This window comes from Danio rerio, chromosome 16, assembly GCF_049306965.1.
Source record: "Danio rerio strain Tuebingen ecotype United States chromosome 16, GRCz12tu, whole genome shotgun sequence".
Taxonomy (NCBI): Eukaryota; Metazoa; Chordata; class Actinopteri; order Cypriniformes; family Danionidae; genus Danio; species Danio rerio.
Window position 1 is genome coordinate 55,547,609 of NC_133191.1, and position 21,017 is coordinate 55,568,625.

General features: G+C 34.9%; 1 protein-coding gene across 2 annotated transcripts in view; it reads left to right on the forward strand.

The window, feature by feature from the left end:
• LOC137487230 (uncharacterized) overlaps positions 1-21,017 on the forward strand; it is a 36,649-nt gene that overhangs the window by 194 nt on the left and 15,438 nt on the right. Inside the window, exons 2-4 of one of the 2 annotated variants that reach the window (XM_073925593.1) lie at positions 61-112; positions 14,703-15,026; positions 17,899-18,138. In XM_073925593.1, coding sequence (XP_073781694.1) covers positions 61-112; positions 14,703-15,026; positions 17,899-18,138 — 616 coding nt within the window. Of the gene's footprint in view, positions 1-60; positions 113-10,446; positions 10,499-14,702; positions 15,027-17,898; positions 18,139-21,017 lie in introns of both variants that reach the window. The other variant, XM_073925594.1, reaches the window with a different exon arrangement.

Here is a 21,017-nt window from a genome sequence, read left to right on the forward strand (position 1 = left end):
TTAGCGAGTTAATTAGAAGGCAGCTTTTCTAACTTAATCTGTTATCTGTAATTTTGGCAGGTGATGGGCTCATCGATGCTGGTCTGGACTCTGTCTGCCGCAGTTATTCTGAGTGAGTTTAATGTTATTTAGGGGAAATCTGAAACCTGGGGTCCGTTCTTTGTACGTGGATTACTCAGTTAGCTGGATTTGGATATTGACGATTTGACACGATCCAGGATCGTTTCGTTCTTCAAAGCTGATCCGAGAGTTGTTGTCATAGCAACAGTTCTGCTAGGTCAAACCTGATCGGGAGCAGGTTCAATTCATATAAACAGGATTAGATCGGCTCAGTTCAAGCAAAGATAATACAGAAAGTGTTCCGAATTCTGATATTTTCTTACAGTAGTTATATACACTTGGGAAAATGGTACATATTTTTTAACTATATATATAAAGTTATAGTCATTAATAAAATAAAAAAAGTTATACATATTAATAAAACTTATGCAATCTGCACCATCGAAATGAAAGTACAAAGACTGCCACCTGCTGGTGCAAAGAGAAAACTTATTGATATGAACGCTTTAGTACAAATTGTGTATAATAGAAATGCAGAATATGTGACTTTTTTAAAGCAATAATACATTAATGCAGATATAAACATGTTTTGATAGTTTATATGCCAGTGATTTGATGCTTCACAATAGTTGCAGACGCCTTTAATTACCAATATCAAAATGCTTTTGTAAACAACCAGTTATTCTTTAAACCGATTAAAAAACAGCTACTACAATATTGAAAATCTTTTCTAAATGTAGAACTAAATACATTGATTTGCATTGAAATGCATGATGAATACTCTTGACACATGAAAGTGTAAAGCCTGCAGCTCACAACAAATGCTGAAGGTTATTGCGTGTCATATTTAACAAGCCGTTTCTGCTAATTTGATGTAATTTTGCTCACATGGATAATTGAATATTAATCAGATGATGTCATTACGCTGCTGTGCCGTCAGCCAATCGTTGCATTGCTGATCATGATTTCGAGGATCAATAGATCTGTCCTTCACAACACACGCAGCGATCTTAGATCAGTTTATCCAGACATTCTAATCTGATTCACGAACTTGTTTGAAGAACCAAATTAGCGAGAGATCAGTTATCAAGATTAAAAGATCCAGGATCTGCCAAATCATCTTAGATCATTTAAGCGAGGTACGAAAAACGGACCCCAGCTTTACCAGCTGACGTTAGAGGGTCCGTGTACGTTGCGTTCATTCGATTTTTGATCTTAAACGAAATTTAAAAAACGAGGAAACGGCCGTTTTTCGTTTTTTTATTTGGCTACAAAAAAATAAAATAACTGATTTTGGCTCGATTTTCTTTTTTTGGTTTAGGGTAGGAAAACGGATAAATGACTTTAAAATTCATTATCCACATGTAGGCGGTTCTGAAACGCCCATTTCCTCTGATTGGTCAATTAAATCTGGGCTCCTGACGTCGCCTTCAAAATAACAGTCCTGTAGTCTTCGTCCTCTGCGGATCAGCACCCAGGCATTTAATATATTATATTTAATATATAATATATTAGCAGTATTATTAGACATTTATCATTACAATTTATCATTACTGTTATAGTTTGCCGCCAAATTTGCTGCTATGCACCTGATACTGAGCAAAAGATTTGAGAGCAGCACTTGGTTTGCACGATTGTTTCCAAGCTAGGCCTATATAATAGTAATAATAATAATAATAATGATAATAATAATACTAATAATAATAATAAGCCTTCCTTTCGAGACTTTCGCTGGATTAATGTCGAGTACAAAATATCTGTTTTAACAGTTGTCAGTATTTTGTGATTTTTACTTTTTTATTATTTATTATTTATGTATTTATTTGCATTGTCTGGGCTGTTGTATATTATGCTACAAAAACTTTGTAATAAACTGTGTTTACATTAATTTATCTATAGCCTATATTATTTCTTAAACATTATATTACTTCAAAAGTCCACAGAGCAGATATTAGGTCCCATAAATGAACGATGCAAGAGTCGGATCCAACAGCCAAAGAGAACTATAATCTTTATTTTTTTCGTTTAAAATAACTGTTTATACATAATACACCAAATTTACGTATCATTTGAACCACATACTAGAACATAGGCCTATGCCTGATACATTCATTGCATATGCATAAATTATATAAAAACAGCAGTATAATTATTTGACATTAAATTAACGTCACTGCCAAACTTCTTGCTGCTATGCTCCTGATGCTGAGCAAAATAAAGCCATTTCTGAGCAGCACATTGCATTATTGTTTCCGAGCTAGGCGCAGCTTTATAATACGTGATTATTTTCACGTATTAGATGTAATTAAAACTAGACCTATTTAACATATATTTATATATATATATATATATATATATATATATATATATATATATATATATATATATATATATATATATATATATATATATCAAATACATATATCAAAGTCCCTTTATAGTCTTTGCCTCTCTCTCTCTCTCTCTCTCTCTCTTTCTTTATGTGTGTGTGTGTGTGTGTGTGTGTGTGTGTGTGTGTGTGTGTGTGTGTGTGTGTGTGTGTGTGTGTGTGTGTGTGTGTGTGTGTGTGTGTGTGTGTGTGTGTGCATAGGCTATATAGCCTAGAGAGGGAAAAAAAGAGAGAAAGCGAGAGATGGATAGATGGATATGCGTACATGTAAGGATGAAAGCTTAAATTCAGCCGAATATTAATGAAATACTTTAATTGGCCATATGGCTGTTTCCGAACACTGCCTTTGTGTTTTATTTGGATATTACAAAATTAAATAGTCAAAATGTATTTTTTTTACCATTCTCTCTGGCTTTTTTCAATAACAAAGAAATATATTTCAAAACAACACTTTAAAATTTATTACTTACGCTACATTAATAATATATTTACTGTAGAGCTCAGCAGTTTACTCCGTGAATTCGCAAGAGTTACATAGCTTATATGGGAGTATTTTTTAAGCGCTAAAGTCTACATTTTTATTTAATCGGGTGGATCAGGTGATAGGATCAGTCATTGCTTATGCAAACGTCATCTACGTTCTAAAAAATAATAAGGTGTTTTAAAAATGTGTATCTTGACAAACTGGCACAAATTTGGATATAAAAATCTTTCATCGTGGCCAGACACGCGCAATCTCTCACAATGAGTTTACTGCACAAGTTGGAGGATGTTGTTCATAAAAAAAGCAAAGACGGCTCCTTCAAGAATATAAGATTTTTAATTGTTTTGTAAGTGCACTCAGGCATATGTTTTTGCATATCACTATAATTCTTTACAAAAGATTGTTTAATTATTCTGTTTTCGAACTGTACATTTATTCTTTACCTGTTATGTTATTATGTGGGCGTGGTTAGAGGTCCGCTCGCGAGTTCAATGAATGTATTTGACACAGTAACGGAAGAGGAACAGAGGAAAAGGCAAGTGCACATCGCGATGCTTAGTCGACAGTTTAAAGAATTATAGCCAACAAGATTACAACCACACCATTCCAAGAGCAAGCAGTTTGACTGAATCTTATCAGATGAGAAGAAGATGTGGTGTGATTTGCTTCGGAGTTTGACATAACTTTATAACCACACACATACACAATCACCTGCAACTGCATAAAAATTTACAGCAACATTTAACTTCATCTGATAACTTGTTTTAACACAATAACTCCTCATTTTACATTATACGTTCATGGCATATGAAAATATAGCTACGATCCCGGCAAATGTTGCATAATGTCCACGGATCGTCTGCTGAAGTGATCGCTGGACCTCCTGTTTATAAGGTGGACTTATTCTCTAAAACTATGGGACTTGTTTCATCACTATATTACAACTTCTCAGTATTAAAATTATTGTCATTCTTATGTGATAATTGTTTACCATTTACGTGGGCCTATGCTATTTTGTTTGATTTGTATTGTGATGATTATGTTTACACATTAATCATAAAGAAATTAATACATTGTTTAAACATAATAACTTGTGTCTGTCCTCTTTACTCTTCTTCTATTCTTTGGACATCAAAATATCCTTTAAGGTGGTATAGAACCGTACAGTTATCAGTGCATTCATACAGGCTTCAATACAAATTCTGTATATTTTTTCAAACTGAGTTAACCGGGAAATACCTTCATTGCTGCAAAGAGTTTGTAAGGCTGTCCTGGCTCATTCAAATCACGGAATTAAATCGAAACTGACAGCCGCAATGGATGATTTTGATATTAATCGCCAATACAGTTTAATTTAGGCTACTCTGAAATTGTGAATATTTCACTTAGTTTTATTTATATTATTATTTTATTTAACAAAAAATTTTGTGTTTTGGCACTGAAGCCAGGCCTATATAGGGGACCTCAAATATTGTTGTTTGTAGTTAACTGGCCAACAAAAAATACATTAAAATTAAGATATCTTGCTTATACAAATTATACCAAACAAAATTCGTTCCAAAAAGCTCATCTTTCCAACAAAAAAGCCTATATGAAGTGTATTTTTTTTGTTAGGGCCGGTCTGCTATACAGTGCTGTGGATGAATTGTTTTGCTAATAAGGATTTAATTATAGGCCTATGCTCACTGTAATTTCTATATTACAAATATTTACATTTTAAAGTTATTATTTTACGAATTATGTCATCTGCCTTTTCCTCGGTGCAGATCACAATCGTAAAACTGTCGTGCTCGGAAATCTTGCTCAGCATCAGGTGCATAGCAGCAAAAATGGCTGCAAACTATAACTTTTTTTTAAATGATAAATTGTAAGGATAAATGTCTAATAATATATATCAAATAATAATAATTAAATGCCTGGGTGCTGATCCACAGAGGACTACAAGACTATTATTTTGAGGGCGAGGTCAGGAGCTCAGATTTGGTAAATAAAAAATTAATAATTATAATTATATGTTTTTGTATAATTTATGCATAAGCAATGGATGAATCAGGCATAGGCCTATGTTCTAGTATGTGGTTCAAATGATATGTAAATTTAGTGTATTATGTTAAACAGTTATTTTAAACAAAAAAAAATTAAGATCATCGTTCTCTTTGACAGTTGGATTCTACTTGCATCATTCTCATCACCTGCAGCTGCTGCCAAAGTGAAACGCGGCGCCTAGCTGCGCCTCCCTCATATCTGTAGTAAGATGTCCAGCTTATAGGCTAAAGATAAATTGATAAAATAACAGAAAATGCACTGACAGTTTATTACAAAGTTTTTGTAGCATAATATACAACACCAGCCCAGACAATATAAATTAATACATAAATAAAAAAAATAAAAAAAAAATCACAAAATACTGAAAACTGTTAATTTACAGATATGTACTCGACATTAATCCAGCAAAAGTCTCGAAAGGAATTGGCTTGCTGCGTGAGAGAAAATGTGTGTGTGTTCCAATGAACTATTCTGGCCCTGCTAACAACTATAAAAATAAAAACTAAACAATAAAAACTATATAATAATAATAATAATTATTATTATTATTATTATTACTATTATATAGGCCTAGCTTGGAAACAATCGTGCAAACCAAGTGCTGCTCTCAAATCTTTTGCTCAGTATCAGGTGCATAGCAGCAAATTTGGCGGCGAACTATAATAGTAATGATAAATTGTAATGATAAATGTCTAATAATACTGCTAATATATTATATATTAAATATAATATATTAAATGCCTGGGTGCTGATCCGCAGAGGACGAAGACTACAGGACTGTTATTTTGAAGGCGACGTCAGGAGCCCAGATTTGATTGACCAATCAGAGGAAATGGGCGTTTCAGAACCGCCTACATGTGGATAATGAATTTTAAAGTCATTTATCCGTTTTCCTACCCTAAACCAAAAAAAGAAAATCGAGCCAAAATCAGTTATTTTATTTTTTTGTAGCCAAATAAAAAAACGAAAAACGGCCGTTTCCTCGTTTTTTAAATTTCGTTTAAGATCAAAAATCGAATGAACGCAACGTACACGGTCCGTGTACGTTTTGTTCATTTGTTTTCCATTTTCAAACGGAATAAAGGAAATGGAGAAAACGGCCGTTTTTCCGTTTTTCTTTTGCTCACGAGAAAACGAAAAAACAAAATTTTGGCTGGATTTTCGTTTTTTGGTTTAGGGTAGGAAAACGGATAAACGACTTTAAAATTCATTTTACACATGTAGGCGGTGCTGAAACGCCCACTTTCCTCTAATTGGTCAACCAAGTCTGCGCTCGTGACGTCACCCTCAAAATAAAAGCCTTACACGCAGGCTTTTAATTATTATTATTTAATTATATATTAACTAAGTTTACATATTCTATCATTTGAACCACACACAGTTAGCAGGCTTACATTCATTGCGTATGTATGAATTAAATAAAAACGTAAAGCAGTATTCTTAGACATTTGTCATTAAAATAAGGTCATAGTTCACTGCCAAGCTTCTTGCTGCTGTGCACCTGATGCTGAGCAAAGATAGCCATTTCCGAGGAGCACCTGGTTTACATGATTGTTTCAGAGCAAGGGCTTTATAATAATAATAATAATAATTATTATTATTATTATTATTATCAGTTACTAGTGTTTTTATTGTTTGGTGTGTTTTTTTTTCTTTTTAATAGTTGTTAGCAGAACCAGAATAAGAACACTTTGGGCCCTGCTATAAAAACAAAGGGTACCATTTGTTTTCATTTATTTCTTCCTATTTTAATTATATATTGTAATTATTTATTTGATAATAAATACTATTTTATTGCAACGCCAAAGTAGGCCTGTCTTATTATTTTTTTTTATTATTAAATTTGCTGTTATTGTAGGCTAGATGGCAGGCTTTAAATATTTTAAATAACATTTACTCATAACCTTACTAATTCGAGAGCCGAACCTAAAAAAGTTTAAGTGCAATAAGCCTGTACAATAAAGGGAGCCGCAATGCATATTTCTAGCGCATTCTTTCACTCAACAAGTATTGCTGGAATAATGAAATAAATTTCAAATTAACTAATTAAACACATTATAGTTGATAAAAAAATTGTGTCTAGTAGTTCCGACAAACAGATGAGCTCGCTACATGTGCGTTGCGCTAATAATTTGACATTTGCTCTTCTTGAGAAAGTGCTACAGCGGGCCCTGCTATTTCACATATAAGGTTAGTGATACGTATTTTAAATTAGTATTGCACATTATTCATTCATTTTCTTGTCGGCTTAGTCCCTTTATTAATCTGGGGTCGCCACAGCGGAATGAACCGCCAACTTATTTAGCAAGTTTTTACGCAGCGGATACCCTTCCAGCCACAACCCATCTCTGGGAAACATCCACACATACACACACTTATACAGTACGGACAATTTAGTTTACCCAATTCACCTGTACCGCATGTCTTTGGACTGTGGGGAAAACCGGAGCACCCGGAGGAAACCCACGCGAACGCACTACACTACTGAATTAGACACACAATCTCAAAAAAAAACTTGATGCTTATTTACATTATCTAAAGTCATTTCTTACGAGGTAGGATCTGTTGTTGTATTATATATTTTCGTTTTAATATGCAAATAATTTTCTTTAATTTGTAATAGGCCTATTGTCCCTCATTGCATAAAATAACCAGCCTTTGTATTCAATATGTTTGTAAATTGTCCATCCAGATTGACGCAAGCTAAACAACATTTTGGCCTGTTTTGCTTATTAAATGAGTGATTTTTCCGGAGAAACAAATCATCCATCCACACAGTTTTGTATAGGACCTGTGTGAACAAAAATAAACACTTCATCATAGCCTATAGGAAAATGTATCTGTTTAGAACCAATTTTGTGCTGTATAATTAAAAATATTAAAAATACAATAAAAAAAGGAATAACATTTGAAGTGCAATGCTTCAAAGATCCAATACGCTGCATGCAGAGCCAAAACAAAAACTGGTTTGTTTGTTTAATAAATTAATAATATGAAATTAAAGTGAAATAGTTCCATAACCTGTATTATAACTGTAGTCACTCTAGATGACAAATCATCCGTTGCGCCGGTCAGTTTCACCTTTAATCAAGAATGTGCCTGAATGAGAATATTTACAGATTACCTCGGAATGAGACCTCGGTCTGTGAAGGATGCAGAACACAGAAACTCGTTGAGAATGGAGATGCATGTTAGATGTTTTATATCCCTTTAGATATTGTAAATAAACAACAAGTTTTTATAGAGATTGTGTCATGTCTTTTCTTTGACGCACGCGCTGAAAAGGCGCCTTTATTTAGCCTGTAGCCTAAATAACAGTTTAGATTTTATAACATATAATGTTCCATTACTTTAAATGTATAATGTTTTTTAATATTTATGGATTATATAAAATATATAGTTTATATAAAGGCGCTCTGATCATTCAAGGATCATAATGCGTTGCATTTTCTTCTTATTCTTCATTAGGCTTGATCCGTAAATTGTGTATTTTATAAACTGATCGTTTATAAGAACTAAGCTATTAATAACTGTAATTCCTCGAATGGAAAAGTCTTGATTAAAGAAAAAGAGAACTTAATTCGACATATGCATATAGTGCGCTTATTTCTGCGCGCATCGTGCGCTTTACCGAATTAGGCTACCTTTTTTATTTTTTATGCATTATAAATGCATCTGGCAGCACCGAAAAGAGCAAATGCCATGTTATTAGCGCAGCGCACAGACAGCTAGCTCGTCTAGTCTGAACCAGGGGTTTTCAAACTATTCATTGCACACCGATCCCATTGCATTTTATTTAGGATAAACCACTTATTTAAAATTAATTAATTAAAAGGTGCGTACTCTCCAATACACCACTGAATTATAGTGTCATAATATTTAATAATTATAATTAAGATAGACACCTGACCTCCATTTAATAAACAATTTATTTGCCATACTCTGTTAATTTGAAGTTTAAAGTTTAAATCATTTATGTTAAACTTAAATTATTTAAAAAATTAAAAAGACTTAAATTTAGTCATTTAAGACATTTTAGGTCATAAGTTTACATACATTGACCGTTGCATTTAGTAGGCCTATTCTGGTCTAAATAAGCTTTTTGCATCTTAGGTGTTTACACACACATATTAAGCAGTTTATACGTACATTTAATGTTACTTTGAAATTACTTTTGATGCAATAAATAATCCTAAATAGTTGAAAGTGTTAACTTATTCTTGAAATGTAGTTACTAAACAAAGTGAATCATTATGAATTTGCCAAGAAATAATCCACTTTACCACTGTAAAGCAATGCCCCACACTCACTAGAACGGCAGAACCTGGACTTTATGATATGTTCTGTACGTAAAATAGAGAAAATAAGCAAGATGCGCAGTCTCATGCAGCCTTAGTGAAATATAGCGCGTCACAGCAATGAACTAAAAATAAAACCACCCTTGAAATGCTGGCGATCTTAATTTTTTCAGCCTACACTGACTGAGAATAATGTTGCACTATTTTATTAACAAATAATTAGAATGTTTTTTTTCCTTCAACACATTCATCATTACTTTTGCCTGTGCAAGTTTTTTGCGTGCGCTTGAGCGCGAAGGCATCTATTTTCAGGTGCAAGATGCCACTTTGGGTGGCACCAGCACACTCTGCCACACTTGTGGCTATGTCCCTGCTACAATAATAATAACAACAACGACAAAATAATAACAAAAAATAATAATAATAAGACAGGCCTACTTTGACGTTGCAATAAAAAAGTATTAATTATCAAATAAATATTTACAATAGGCTAAAGGCATATATTAAATTAAAATAGGAGAAAATCCAATAGAAACAAATGGTACCATTTATTATAGCCCCATGCAGGGCCCAATGTGTTCTTACAACCATTGAATAACTAAGTAAATAATAAACTTTGTTTATATATATAATTAAATAATAATAATTAAAAGCCTGCGTGTAAGGCTTTTATTTTGAGGGTGACGTCACGAGCGCAGATTTGGTTAACCAATTAGAGGAAAGTGGGCGTTTCAGCACCGCCTACATGTGTAAAATGAATTTTTAAGTCGTTTATCCGTTTTCCTACCCTAAACCAAAAAACGAAAATCCAGCCAAAATTTTGTTTTTTCGTTTTCTCGTGAGCAAAAGAAAAACGGAAAAACGGCCGTTTTCTCCATTTCCTTTATTCCGTTTGAAAATGGAAAACAAATGAACAAAACGTACACGGACCGTACACGGACCATTTTTGACTCATTATTTTGTTTTGGTTTTGTGTTTGTTTTAATATTTCGTTTTAAGTTAATAAGCAGAATAACAGATGAGTTTCTGTTTTTTCTGCCTACAGAATAAACAGAAAAACGAAATATTCATCGTTTTTCTGATGTTTCGTTTTCCGTAATAAAAGGAATAATCAAATGAACGGATGATACACGGACCCTTTTCTAATCTGTTATCTGTAATTTTGGCAGGTGATGGGCTCACTGATGCTGGTTTGGACTCTGTCTGCCGCAGTTATTCTGAGTGAGTTTAATGTTATTCAGGGGAAAATCTGAAACCTGCTTTACCAGCTGACGTTAGAGACTCTACTCTCCAGAGAATCTACATTGTTATATAACTAAACATGAATTGAACTGAATAAAAAACAAATAGGTAGTCTCATCAAATGCATTTTTATCAGCAAAACATAAAACTGTATGCATTTGGGCATTGTAGCGATGTATATAAAATCAAACGATCCAGATTAAATGCTATGTGTAAAGCATTTAGTGTTTTATTATTATTATGGGTATTTATTATTATATAATTAATATTTTCAAACGGGATTATGAAGTTTGAACATATCAGCTTGTTACTATTATTAGGCTTATATTATATGCAGGCCCTTGGAGTGACTAAATCATCCTCAAAACCACGTTAAGATGCTTCTGTTTAAGCACTAATTTCAAAGTAATAATAATGCAGTAATAAATGGGATCACTGTTTTACTACCGATTGATTTACGGACAAGATCTTGTCAGCCAAAACATAGTCTGAACATCTGTTGTTCTTATTTTAGAGCCTAAATTACATTTATTAATATAATTGTTTTTAAAATCTAAATGGCTTCAGAATAGCTCTAACAAAATAAATGTATAATTTAAGTTATAATATTTAAATTAAATGAAAGATAAACTGTAATATGTGGATGTATATTAGAGTGACAATAAACAGTGAAAAAAATAAAACCGCTCCTGTTTTTTTTTTTTTTTAAATAAACCCACCAATCCAGGGGTGGCCAACCCTGTTCCTGGAGAGCCACCTTCCTGCAGATTTCAGTCGCAACCCATATCAAACAATCAGCTGTACAGGAAACATACAAAAATGGAAATCAATGAGTCAGTTTATCTCTATAAACTAATGATTATTAATTTAAAAAACATCTTAAATGTGTATACCCCCCAAAAAACAGTGCATAAGAGTTAAAGGTGCAGTATGTAAGTTAGACACCCAGTGGTTAAACTAGGTATTGCACTCCTGGATCAAAACACATTTTCACTCCACCTCACTATCAAGCCTAAAGGCTGATTTAAAGGGCCATGACACCCCCCACTTTCGGTTAAAGTCTACTTCAGAATTTTTTCAAAAGATGCATGATTAATGGGCGTGGAGCTCCGCGAGCATCGGGCAGGAGTGGGCGTGGCCAGCAGGGGAGAACGTGAGCGAATAACGAAGCTAGCTCACAAAATGAGACAAACCGTGAGGAGACGCATGAGTTTATAGTTTACAAAGTTAAAATGCAAAGAAATGAACAGTGATTTAATGCCCTGCTACATTTGTTATTCGTAATTTCATATACACATAACCACATTTTATATCATTATAAAGATAAGTGTGTTCATGTAAACCCTATAAATGAGGACTTCTCCCTCAATCCCCGTATCCAGCAGACTCAGTGCAGCAGGTCTCCTGACCTGTCTATTTTAACCGTTAGCCCTGCTGGTAATCTGGAGGATTTAGGCAAACACAGCAGCACGGCGATGTGTCTGAATGTGAACGAACTCCTGATAAAAGACAGCTTCCGCCATTCTCTAATTCTCGTGCTGCTCTCCCGACAAAAATGCTAGCAGCACACACACAGCTTTGCTGTATGATCGGCCCTGACAAGATCGTGGGGGAAAACATGCAACAAACCGCGTGGATCATGGAAACAAACACATATGAGCTTTCATGAACGGCTAAATACTGTGTGCCCGTGACGTGTCTCACAGCTCGGGCTTGACTCTGGCAGGTCTGGCAGGTCTCATGAATAATTACGCAGCCGGCTCTTCTTATAGGATAAGAAAACTCCGCTATGAATAATAATGAGAAAGCGACGCGTCATCATTGCACTTGCAGTTCTGCGCTACGTCGCCGATTTTGATCCCGCCCCAAAAATCATTTTAAACCTGGAAGCTGAAATTAGCTGACAAAAGCTCAAAGTTATCCAGTTTTCCCCACAATTAAAGCTGACAGGTGCTAACATCGTCTTAACTGATGCTCAACACACACAAATCTGTTAATATTAAAAAAAAAAGTTCTCCAGGGTGTCCTGAACCTTTAAGGCTGATTTTAACCAGTTTTTTTTTTTTTACTAAAAGCAACGGCACGTGATACAAGAAACATGTTCTATACTAAAAGGAGTTTTTGGCCTGACCAACACCTTTATATTTAAATGTATATTTTAGAAATGGCTTCTATTTCTCACAGGTGAACAACTGGATAAACTATGATCACCTCAGGTACACCGCATGTGCTTTATTCAGTGTTAAATGCTAATAATGTGAGTTTGAATATCATTTTGCATGACATTTATTGCCATACTACTGAAAGCAGCAGATAGTTCACCTCAGATCTGTAAAATAAAATAAACTGTTTGAAATTTAACTTCAGAACTGTGCAAGCCAACACATATCCGTGATTCAGCATCTAATCTACATTTAATAATGTTCAAGAGGTTTAATATGTATTAATTAGATTATCAACCTTACCATTTCGATCTGCGTCTCATTTTGGAGTCTGCTACTGTCAAATGGAGATCACATTTCGGTCACATTCTCAGAGGGCCCTCATGACTGAATGAATGAAATGCACGATTTTCCACCAAGGCAACCCGGGGTGCTGAAATATAATTGGCTAAACTGGCATTGGGCGGGTTAAAGAGACAAAAACAAAGACAGCTCAGACAGACCATAAGTTAAGCACCCCCTGCTGGCCTCACTAACACCACTCCCAACAGCAACCTAGTTTTCTCATGTGGTCTCCCATCCAGGTATTGACCAGGATCAGCCCTGCTTAGCTTCAGTGAGTAAACGGTCTTGGGATGCAGGGTGATATGGCTGTTGCACCTTTAAATAAAATAGAGAAGTGATCTGGATACAGAAAATATATCAAAATTAAATAAATAAATACACTGTATTCACTTAAAAATGTGAAATTGTAAGGCAACTTGCTGCAGCACTTTTTTGTTGTTGAATCATCTTAAATCAAGTCAAGTGCAGTACTTGGGTTAAAAGTCGGTTCAAAAAAAGCTGTGCAGCAAGTTTCCTTCCAATTTTAATTTGAGTTAACTTTTTTACAGTGTGCAGATACTGTAATATTAGATATTGCATTTCAATAAATATTAGAATGCTAATATTATTAGATATTATCAATAAATATTAGATATTGCATAAATATTAGAATGCATTTCCCAAAAGGTCTTATGAGTATATAATATATAACTACATAAGTTTACATGATTTTCGCCAATCTTCGACTCAGTGATCGAATGAATTCTAAATCATTCTGATTATTCAAAATACTTTTTAAAATGGCAATTGTATCAGTACAGAAAATGTAAAATTTTAAAAGATATTTATTTTAAAAAGCTAATTATATATTAGAATACATTTTCAAAGTGACTTATGAATTTATAATACATAACTATTTTACAAGCTTGCATTATATTCAGCAACTCGAATGTATTTCTATAAACCTGTGATTTTTAAAAATACGTTACAAATATGGACTTTCCCAGTACAGAAAATAGCAAAGGAAAATAAAAAAATGACTTAAAATTTTTAAGGTTAACACCTTACAAAAAAGTTTACACTACTTTTCACATATTTCTACTTATGAACTTGTATTACATTTTAAAAATCTGCATTGTTTATGCCAATCCTTGACACAGTAATTAAATATGTGATTGATACTACTTGAAAAAAAAATATTCTCTCAGTATGGAAAATAAAGAAAATAAAAATTCTGCTGAAATTTTTTTTTTAAAGATACTCGTTTACTCTGTTTTCCAATTATTTCTGAGTTAATTTTAGTGATAAAACTAATTTCTAAATCACTCTGAGATCATGGGAAATATGATGCCATTATTGCACTTTCAGGACATTTATTACATGCAGTTTTTATCATGTGCAGTTATTGCATGAATCTTTCATTAAAAATGATGAAACCTTTTGTGTATAACAACTCTAATCGCATGCTAACTCTTTATATCAGCTAACATATTAATAATAACTTACTAATTCTTTTATAAGCATCATTTATGCAGTTATTGCATGTGTTTTTCATTGCAAATTATAAAAATGTTTGAATCTTCATTGCTAAAAATGTAAATGCTGTACTCACATGCTAACTCTTCATGTCAGCCAACATACTAATAATAACCTACTAATTGTTGTTAATAATCATCATGTTTTTTAACCATCATCAGTGCCTACGTTTCTTAATGGAGCAATTTCCATACACTTCAAGACTGGACGACTTCTCCACGTTGCTCTTGGGCAAGCTCTTGTTTTGGAGGCCGTAATTGAAAAAAATCCAGACGACAAGATTGACATGGTGACTTGGGATCGCGAAAGCAAAGGTGTAAACGTCAGACTATCCGGGACTCAAGAAGGCCGAATATCTTTGGAGAAAGGAGATGCGCTTCTGCGGATCACTAATGTCTCTGAGGAAGACTTTGGTGTCTATAAAGTCACTGTTACTGACAGTGATGGATACCAGCAGTATGACATCATAGAAGTCCGGAAGATAGGTAAATGTGGTTTCAGACTATGCAAATGTTGTTCAATGAAAGACCTGTGCCATTGCTCTTTTGAATATCTTTGCACGCTCACCCTGCACCCAGGCTCACCAAGTTAAAATGAACTTGAGTTAGTTTTTTTTTGATAACTTGTGAATGTAATCTGGATTAGGGGGTCAAAAGACAAACTGTTGAAGCTCTTGATATAAAATTAATATTTTTTTTTCTTTGCATCTGTCAAAATAGTACATTATCCAACCTAAACACACACTCAAAAATGACTTTTGCTGTTTGTTCAAACTAATGGTGTAGAATTAGTTAAAACTACGCAAAGATATTCTTCAATTATGGATAGAGGATATTTATTAGATTTCAATTCAATAAAAGAGAAATTTAATTTAGACTCCAAAGACTTCTTTAGATATCTTCAGATCCGACAACATTTCTATCAAAACATTAAAAAAGACACTGATGGGGATACCAATAAGAGTGCTCTGGTGAAATTATTCTCCTCGGCGTATAAGGCTGAATCAATGTCAAAAACAATAACTAAATCATATAAATCACTGATGGACCTACAAGGGGATTCATCTCTGTACATTAAAGAAAGATGGGAGAAAGAAAGTGGCATTATCATTTCAAATCAGGATTGGCTAAATGTATGTAAATTACAATGGGCTACTTCCCGTTCTTCATATTGGAGAGAATTTTGCTGGAGAAATATTATTCGATTTTTCCTTACCCCAAAACAGAAAATGTCATTTCATGGAAACTCAAATTGTTGGAGGCATTGCGGCTCACAGGACGCTAATCACTTCCACATATTTTGGGGATGCCCTAACATTAGAAGTTTTTGGAAAGAGATACATAATACTTTAGAATATATCTTAAATTTTTCAATTGATTTTAGCTTTGAGATACTTTACCTAGGTATGCTTTCAATGGATTCCTTGGATAGAAAAAGTAAATATATGTATAGAATTATCCTTGCTTCAAGTAAGAAAGCCATTACTAGATGCTGGTACAAACCTAGTCCACCACAAATACAAGATTTGATAGATATTTTAAAAAATATATTCATTATGGAAAAAATAACATACAATGTACATAACCAAACAGATATATTTGTCGACTTGTGGCTCAAATGGATTGAATACATTACTCCCATTCAACCAAATGTTTTTCTTTTATAGAGTTTTAAGACTTATTTTTACTGGTTATACTGCCCCTATATGTGTGTATGTGTATGCATGTATATGTGTGTAAGTATATATGTGAGTTGTGTATGTATGGATGTATATATGTGTGTATATGTGTATATACATATATATATTTTTTTATATATATCTTTCTTTTGTCTGTAAATAGTTTTGATTAGAATAATAGAAAATAAGGCAGAGGGCTATGTTCTGTTACTGTCCTGAAGAAATTTGTGTTTTCTCTTTGGTCCCTGATTGGGGAATTTAAATTGTAAAAAAAAAATGTAAAAGTGGCATATGTATATCGATGTTGTGAATTGTATCTCTCTGCAATAAAAACTTAAATATTAAAAAAAAAAAAAACTACGCAAAGAGCCCATATTATGCATTCAAAAGGGTCATATATAGGTCGCCACACAGGAATGAACCACCTGTTCAAGCATATGTTTTACGCAGTGGATTAGTTTATATAATTCACCCATAGCCCATGCGTTTAGACCAGGGGTCTCAAACTCAATTTACCTGGGGGCCGCAGGAGGCAATGTCTGGGTGAGGCTGGGACGCATAAGGGATTTCACAAAAAAAAAGTCCTCAAATGTCATTATTAACAGTTTTAATTATTTCTTCTGAACATTAATAGAACATTGAGTGAAGATTATGAACAGTTCTTCTGAACATGGCATCTTTTGCCTACTTCTTGCTGCCAGAGACTTGACAGCGCTTCTTCTCACAAATCTAAACCACATTTAGCTTTAGAGCGGAAGCAGTTGAGACCCTCAGTATGGCTTGAAGATGATCATCAAGTCTAGACCTGTCTAGACTCACTCAAAACTTCCATTCCCTCACCTAAAAAAAGGCGTATATATGTATAAATAAAACACCCCCACCCCACTCCAGTCACATCAGTCTGTATCTACCTATAATATATATAAGATGCAGGCTGTAGCTAGGCAGGTGGCAGGCTGCAGATAGGTAGCTAAGTGGCAGGCAGGGGCGGGAACAGCTTACCTTGATTCTGGCCGGCGCAAGTTCCCGCCCGTCACAGCGTCTAACAAAGGGGCGGGGTGCATGGTGACGTCACCGGCATCCCCGCCCCTTTGTTTACACGGCGGGCGGGGGAATGCCAGTGACCGCTGTGTACGGATAGAATCAGCGGAGCGAGGAGCGCTCTCTCTCCCCGCTCCGCTGATTCTGTCAGTGTACAGCGGTCGGCGCGGGCCACAACATATTGCACTGAGGGCCGCAAATGGCCCGCGGGCCGCGAGTTTGAGACCCCTGGTTTAGACTGTGGGAGAAACCGGAGCACCCAAAGGAAACCCATGCCAACACTGAGAGAACATGCAAACTCCACACAGAAATGCCAACTGACCCAGCCAGGACTAGAACCAGTGACCTTGCTCTGAGGCAACAGTGCTAACCATTGAGCCACCGTGCCGCCCCTAGGTTTTATAGATTATGTAGTTTTAACAAATTTTAATTCGTTTGAACAAACAGCAACAGTAATAGTTTGAGTGTATATTAAAGTAAAAAGTAGTTTACTCTAATTACTTTATTTTTGGGATCCGATTACACATTCCAGATTAAATATAATTCATTACTGCCCAGCTCTGCTATAATTAAGTTCAAAGAAATGTTTATCGTGACAATCAGCTTGTTGAACACGTTTATTCTTTATGTTCGTGCAGTGAGGCCTCCGAGGGCGTTTGCCAAACGGGTGCTGGAATGTGTTTTGGAAAAACACGACATGCTGCAGTGGGACACCCCCCAATTCTCGTGGATGATTGATGGCATTGCAGTAACCAATGAAACCACCCTGATAGCCAATGGTAGTAGACTTGATATCTCAGAGGTCAAGGGTGTGAACTACACCTGCGTCATTAAGAGCAGTCTAGGAACGGTGATGACGCATTATGAAATACCAAAAGGTAAGGATGTCATTTTTGAATAGTCATTTTCACCCCAAAATATTTGCCACACAATGCCAAATTATTAGTTACCCCTGTTAATTAACTGAAATTAACTCACAATTAGCAATTAATTTGTTCAATAATATAGACCTGATTATTCGCGTTCCATTAAATAATATTAAATCAGGGTGTCCGCGGGGTTATAAAAGGTATTAAAAGCCAATTATGAGAAAATTAAAGCCCTTAAAAGGTATTAAAAAGTCTTAAATGGGTTTTTTCGAGGGCTTAAATTTTGTTCAAGCATTGTCCAAAGTTTTTGACTCCAAAAAAGAATAAATATATGTATTTTTCTCCTAATATTAACAACAGCGTGCTCGATCCACACAATTGGTTCGGGCCGGGGCGCATCCAGCCCAGCTCCTCCGTCGGGGTGATATCACGTAATTTGTGACAAACGTGGGAAGGTGATGAGACTCTCTTCACATGTAGCGAAACCATAGAGCGAAACAGTCGGCAAAATGGGAAAATAAAAGTTTACATACTCCTGGTTGGAGAAAGACGAGTTTAAACCGTTACTGAAAATAACCATTTAATTTGTTCTTTCAAGCTTTGTTAACAAACTTTATTAGCAACGGTTTATTAAGTTAAAGGTTTGATACTGATTAGAACTCGAAGTGGCGATGAGGTCTTAAAATATTCTTATATGGTCTTTAAAAAGTCTTAAAAAGGTATTATACCCTGTAAATGATTCAACTTTTGATATTAATTTTTACTTAAGATTCAGACAATAACATTGTCAAAAAAAGCATACACAAATTTATTTCATATTGAAAAGGTGTTGGCCAATTATTCTAAAACGATCTGTATTCAAAAGATGCATTGTTTCAACTCATTTATATTTAGAGAAGTTTCTTTGGTTCTTCTGTGTTTTCTCCTACCCTCTATCACCACTTATATTTCAAATGAGTACTTCATAAGTTAAAAAATATGTATGTAGTATCCGTGATGTCACCAATATAGTTTTCTGAGGAGCACAAATGAAGCAACAAGTGGGCGTGGCCAACCTTCGCCATTTTGTTCACGTGTCATAGCGCCAACCGGGGGTAACGGAAAAAGGGCAAAGAGGTGGAGCGTGAGCTACATTTTGCTTAAACAGGTTTTCTTAAGGAGAACGCTAAATACTTCATAACCTGCGACTCGTTTGTGTTCTGACCACTTGTGCTTGGCTGTACACTATATTGATAAAGTGTTTAGTCTTTTAAAAACACTGCTGTAACACATTGAGCCACTAAGCATTGTTCTTATGATGTTTTTCTACGGGCTAACTACTTCCAAACACTTCAAATATAGTCCGTGATAGTAAATGCAGGGCTAATTATGAAATCCAGCATAACACTGTATGACAACTCTTCAGATGACTGTTCTAGAGCCTACAGCTAATCAATCTGTCAGATTCTGGAGTGCATTACAGCTCTAAATATAATCAGGGCTCGAAATTGCGACCATTTTGGTCGCATATGCGCCCGAAATTTTATCTATGCGACCTTAAAATATATTTGGGAACATTTCTGCGAGTGCTTAAAATGGTTGTGTGCGACCAGTTTTTACTGCAAAATGTTCACCACATGTGCGGATTCGGGAGACATTCATGCAGAATGCATCTCTAAGCTGTTTGTTTGCACTTGGAACGTGAAACGCAGCGCTCAGGAATGGTTTAAAACAGTTGTCATGTCAACTTGCTGCAGTAAACAAATCCAAATCCGTAATGCTTGCCCCGGCTTCGCACTCTTCTTATTGGCCCACTGCTCTGGCACTGAATGATTGGTTAATATAAGCTGTCAATCACTCAGTCAGCCCCTTCCGGCTTCGGATGACAGAGAGCTACTACCGCGGAAAACTAAAGCGCTGAAGATGAGAATGAAGATAACGCAGACAGATTTAGTTTTAGAAACCACCTAGTTACAAATAATGACACATCTTACTAGTGATCATGTGCTGAATGTTAATCCACCATCTACACTTTTCCAAGAGTAGAAGACTTCTGTTGGCTTCAAGTCCACTATAAAAAGTCTGTGGGATGGAGTTTTCAGATAACTGTTTGCCACATCTAGCACGAGAGATGATATGTCAAATTTAACATCACGTACACCATCGCAAACGGGCTTACACTGAGTAAACTAATATCGCTACTCATGAAAAGACCAGTATTGCTATTAACATGACGTATGCATATAATAAGGTACAGTATGTGTCAAAAGCATCAGTGCAATATCAGACAGCACCCGTGAGAACAGCACAGTTATATTGTTAATGGATTTATTCATGTCAAGCAGTGCGTGCAGGGCCAGTGAGCGCTCCGTGTATCTTTTTGTCACTCAGTTATGTTATAAAAATCTATTTTCTTGTGATCACGGGATTTTGTTGAGACATATTTTCCTCACGCACGCATATTTATATATATATATATATATATATTTTTTGCTTGTTAGTTTGATTAGTGTTGATTTCAAATGCAATAAATATGTTTGTATAACACTTGTAGTAACGGTGCTCATAATTCGTGGGTGCGACTAAATTTTGGCTGATGTGCCTACATTTTTAAAGTTAGGAGCACCGGTGCTACCAAGCAAAAAGGTTAATTTCGAGCCCTGATAATTATAAATGATTTTAAATAAAAAAAAAAAACATTTATAGAGATGGTATGTAAGTATATAACTTCACTCACCTGGGAAATGGAGGCCACGTGAATGGTTTGTGAGCACAATTAAGTGCACACAGCATCCCATATCATCTGATAATTGAAAGAAATATATTCAAAAGGTGATTGACTGTGTAAAGTCACATAAAACAAAAACAAAAATACAATTAATATGCCGAATTCAGCAGCTAATCAGCCA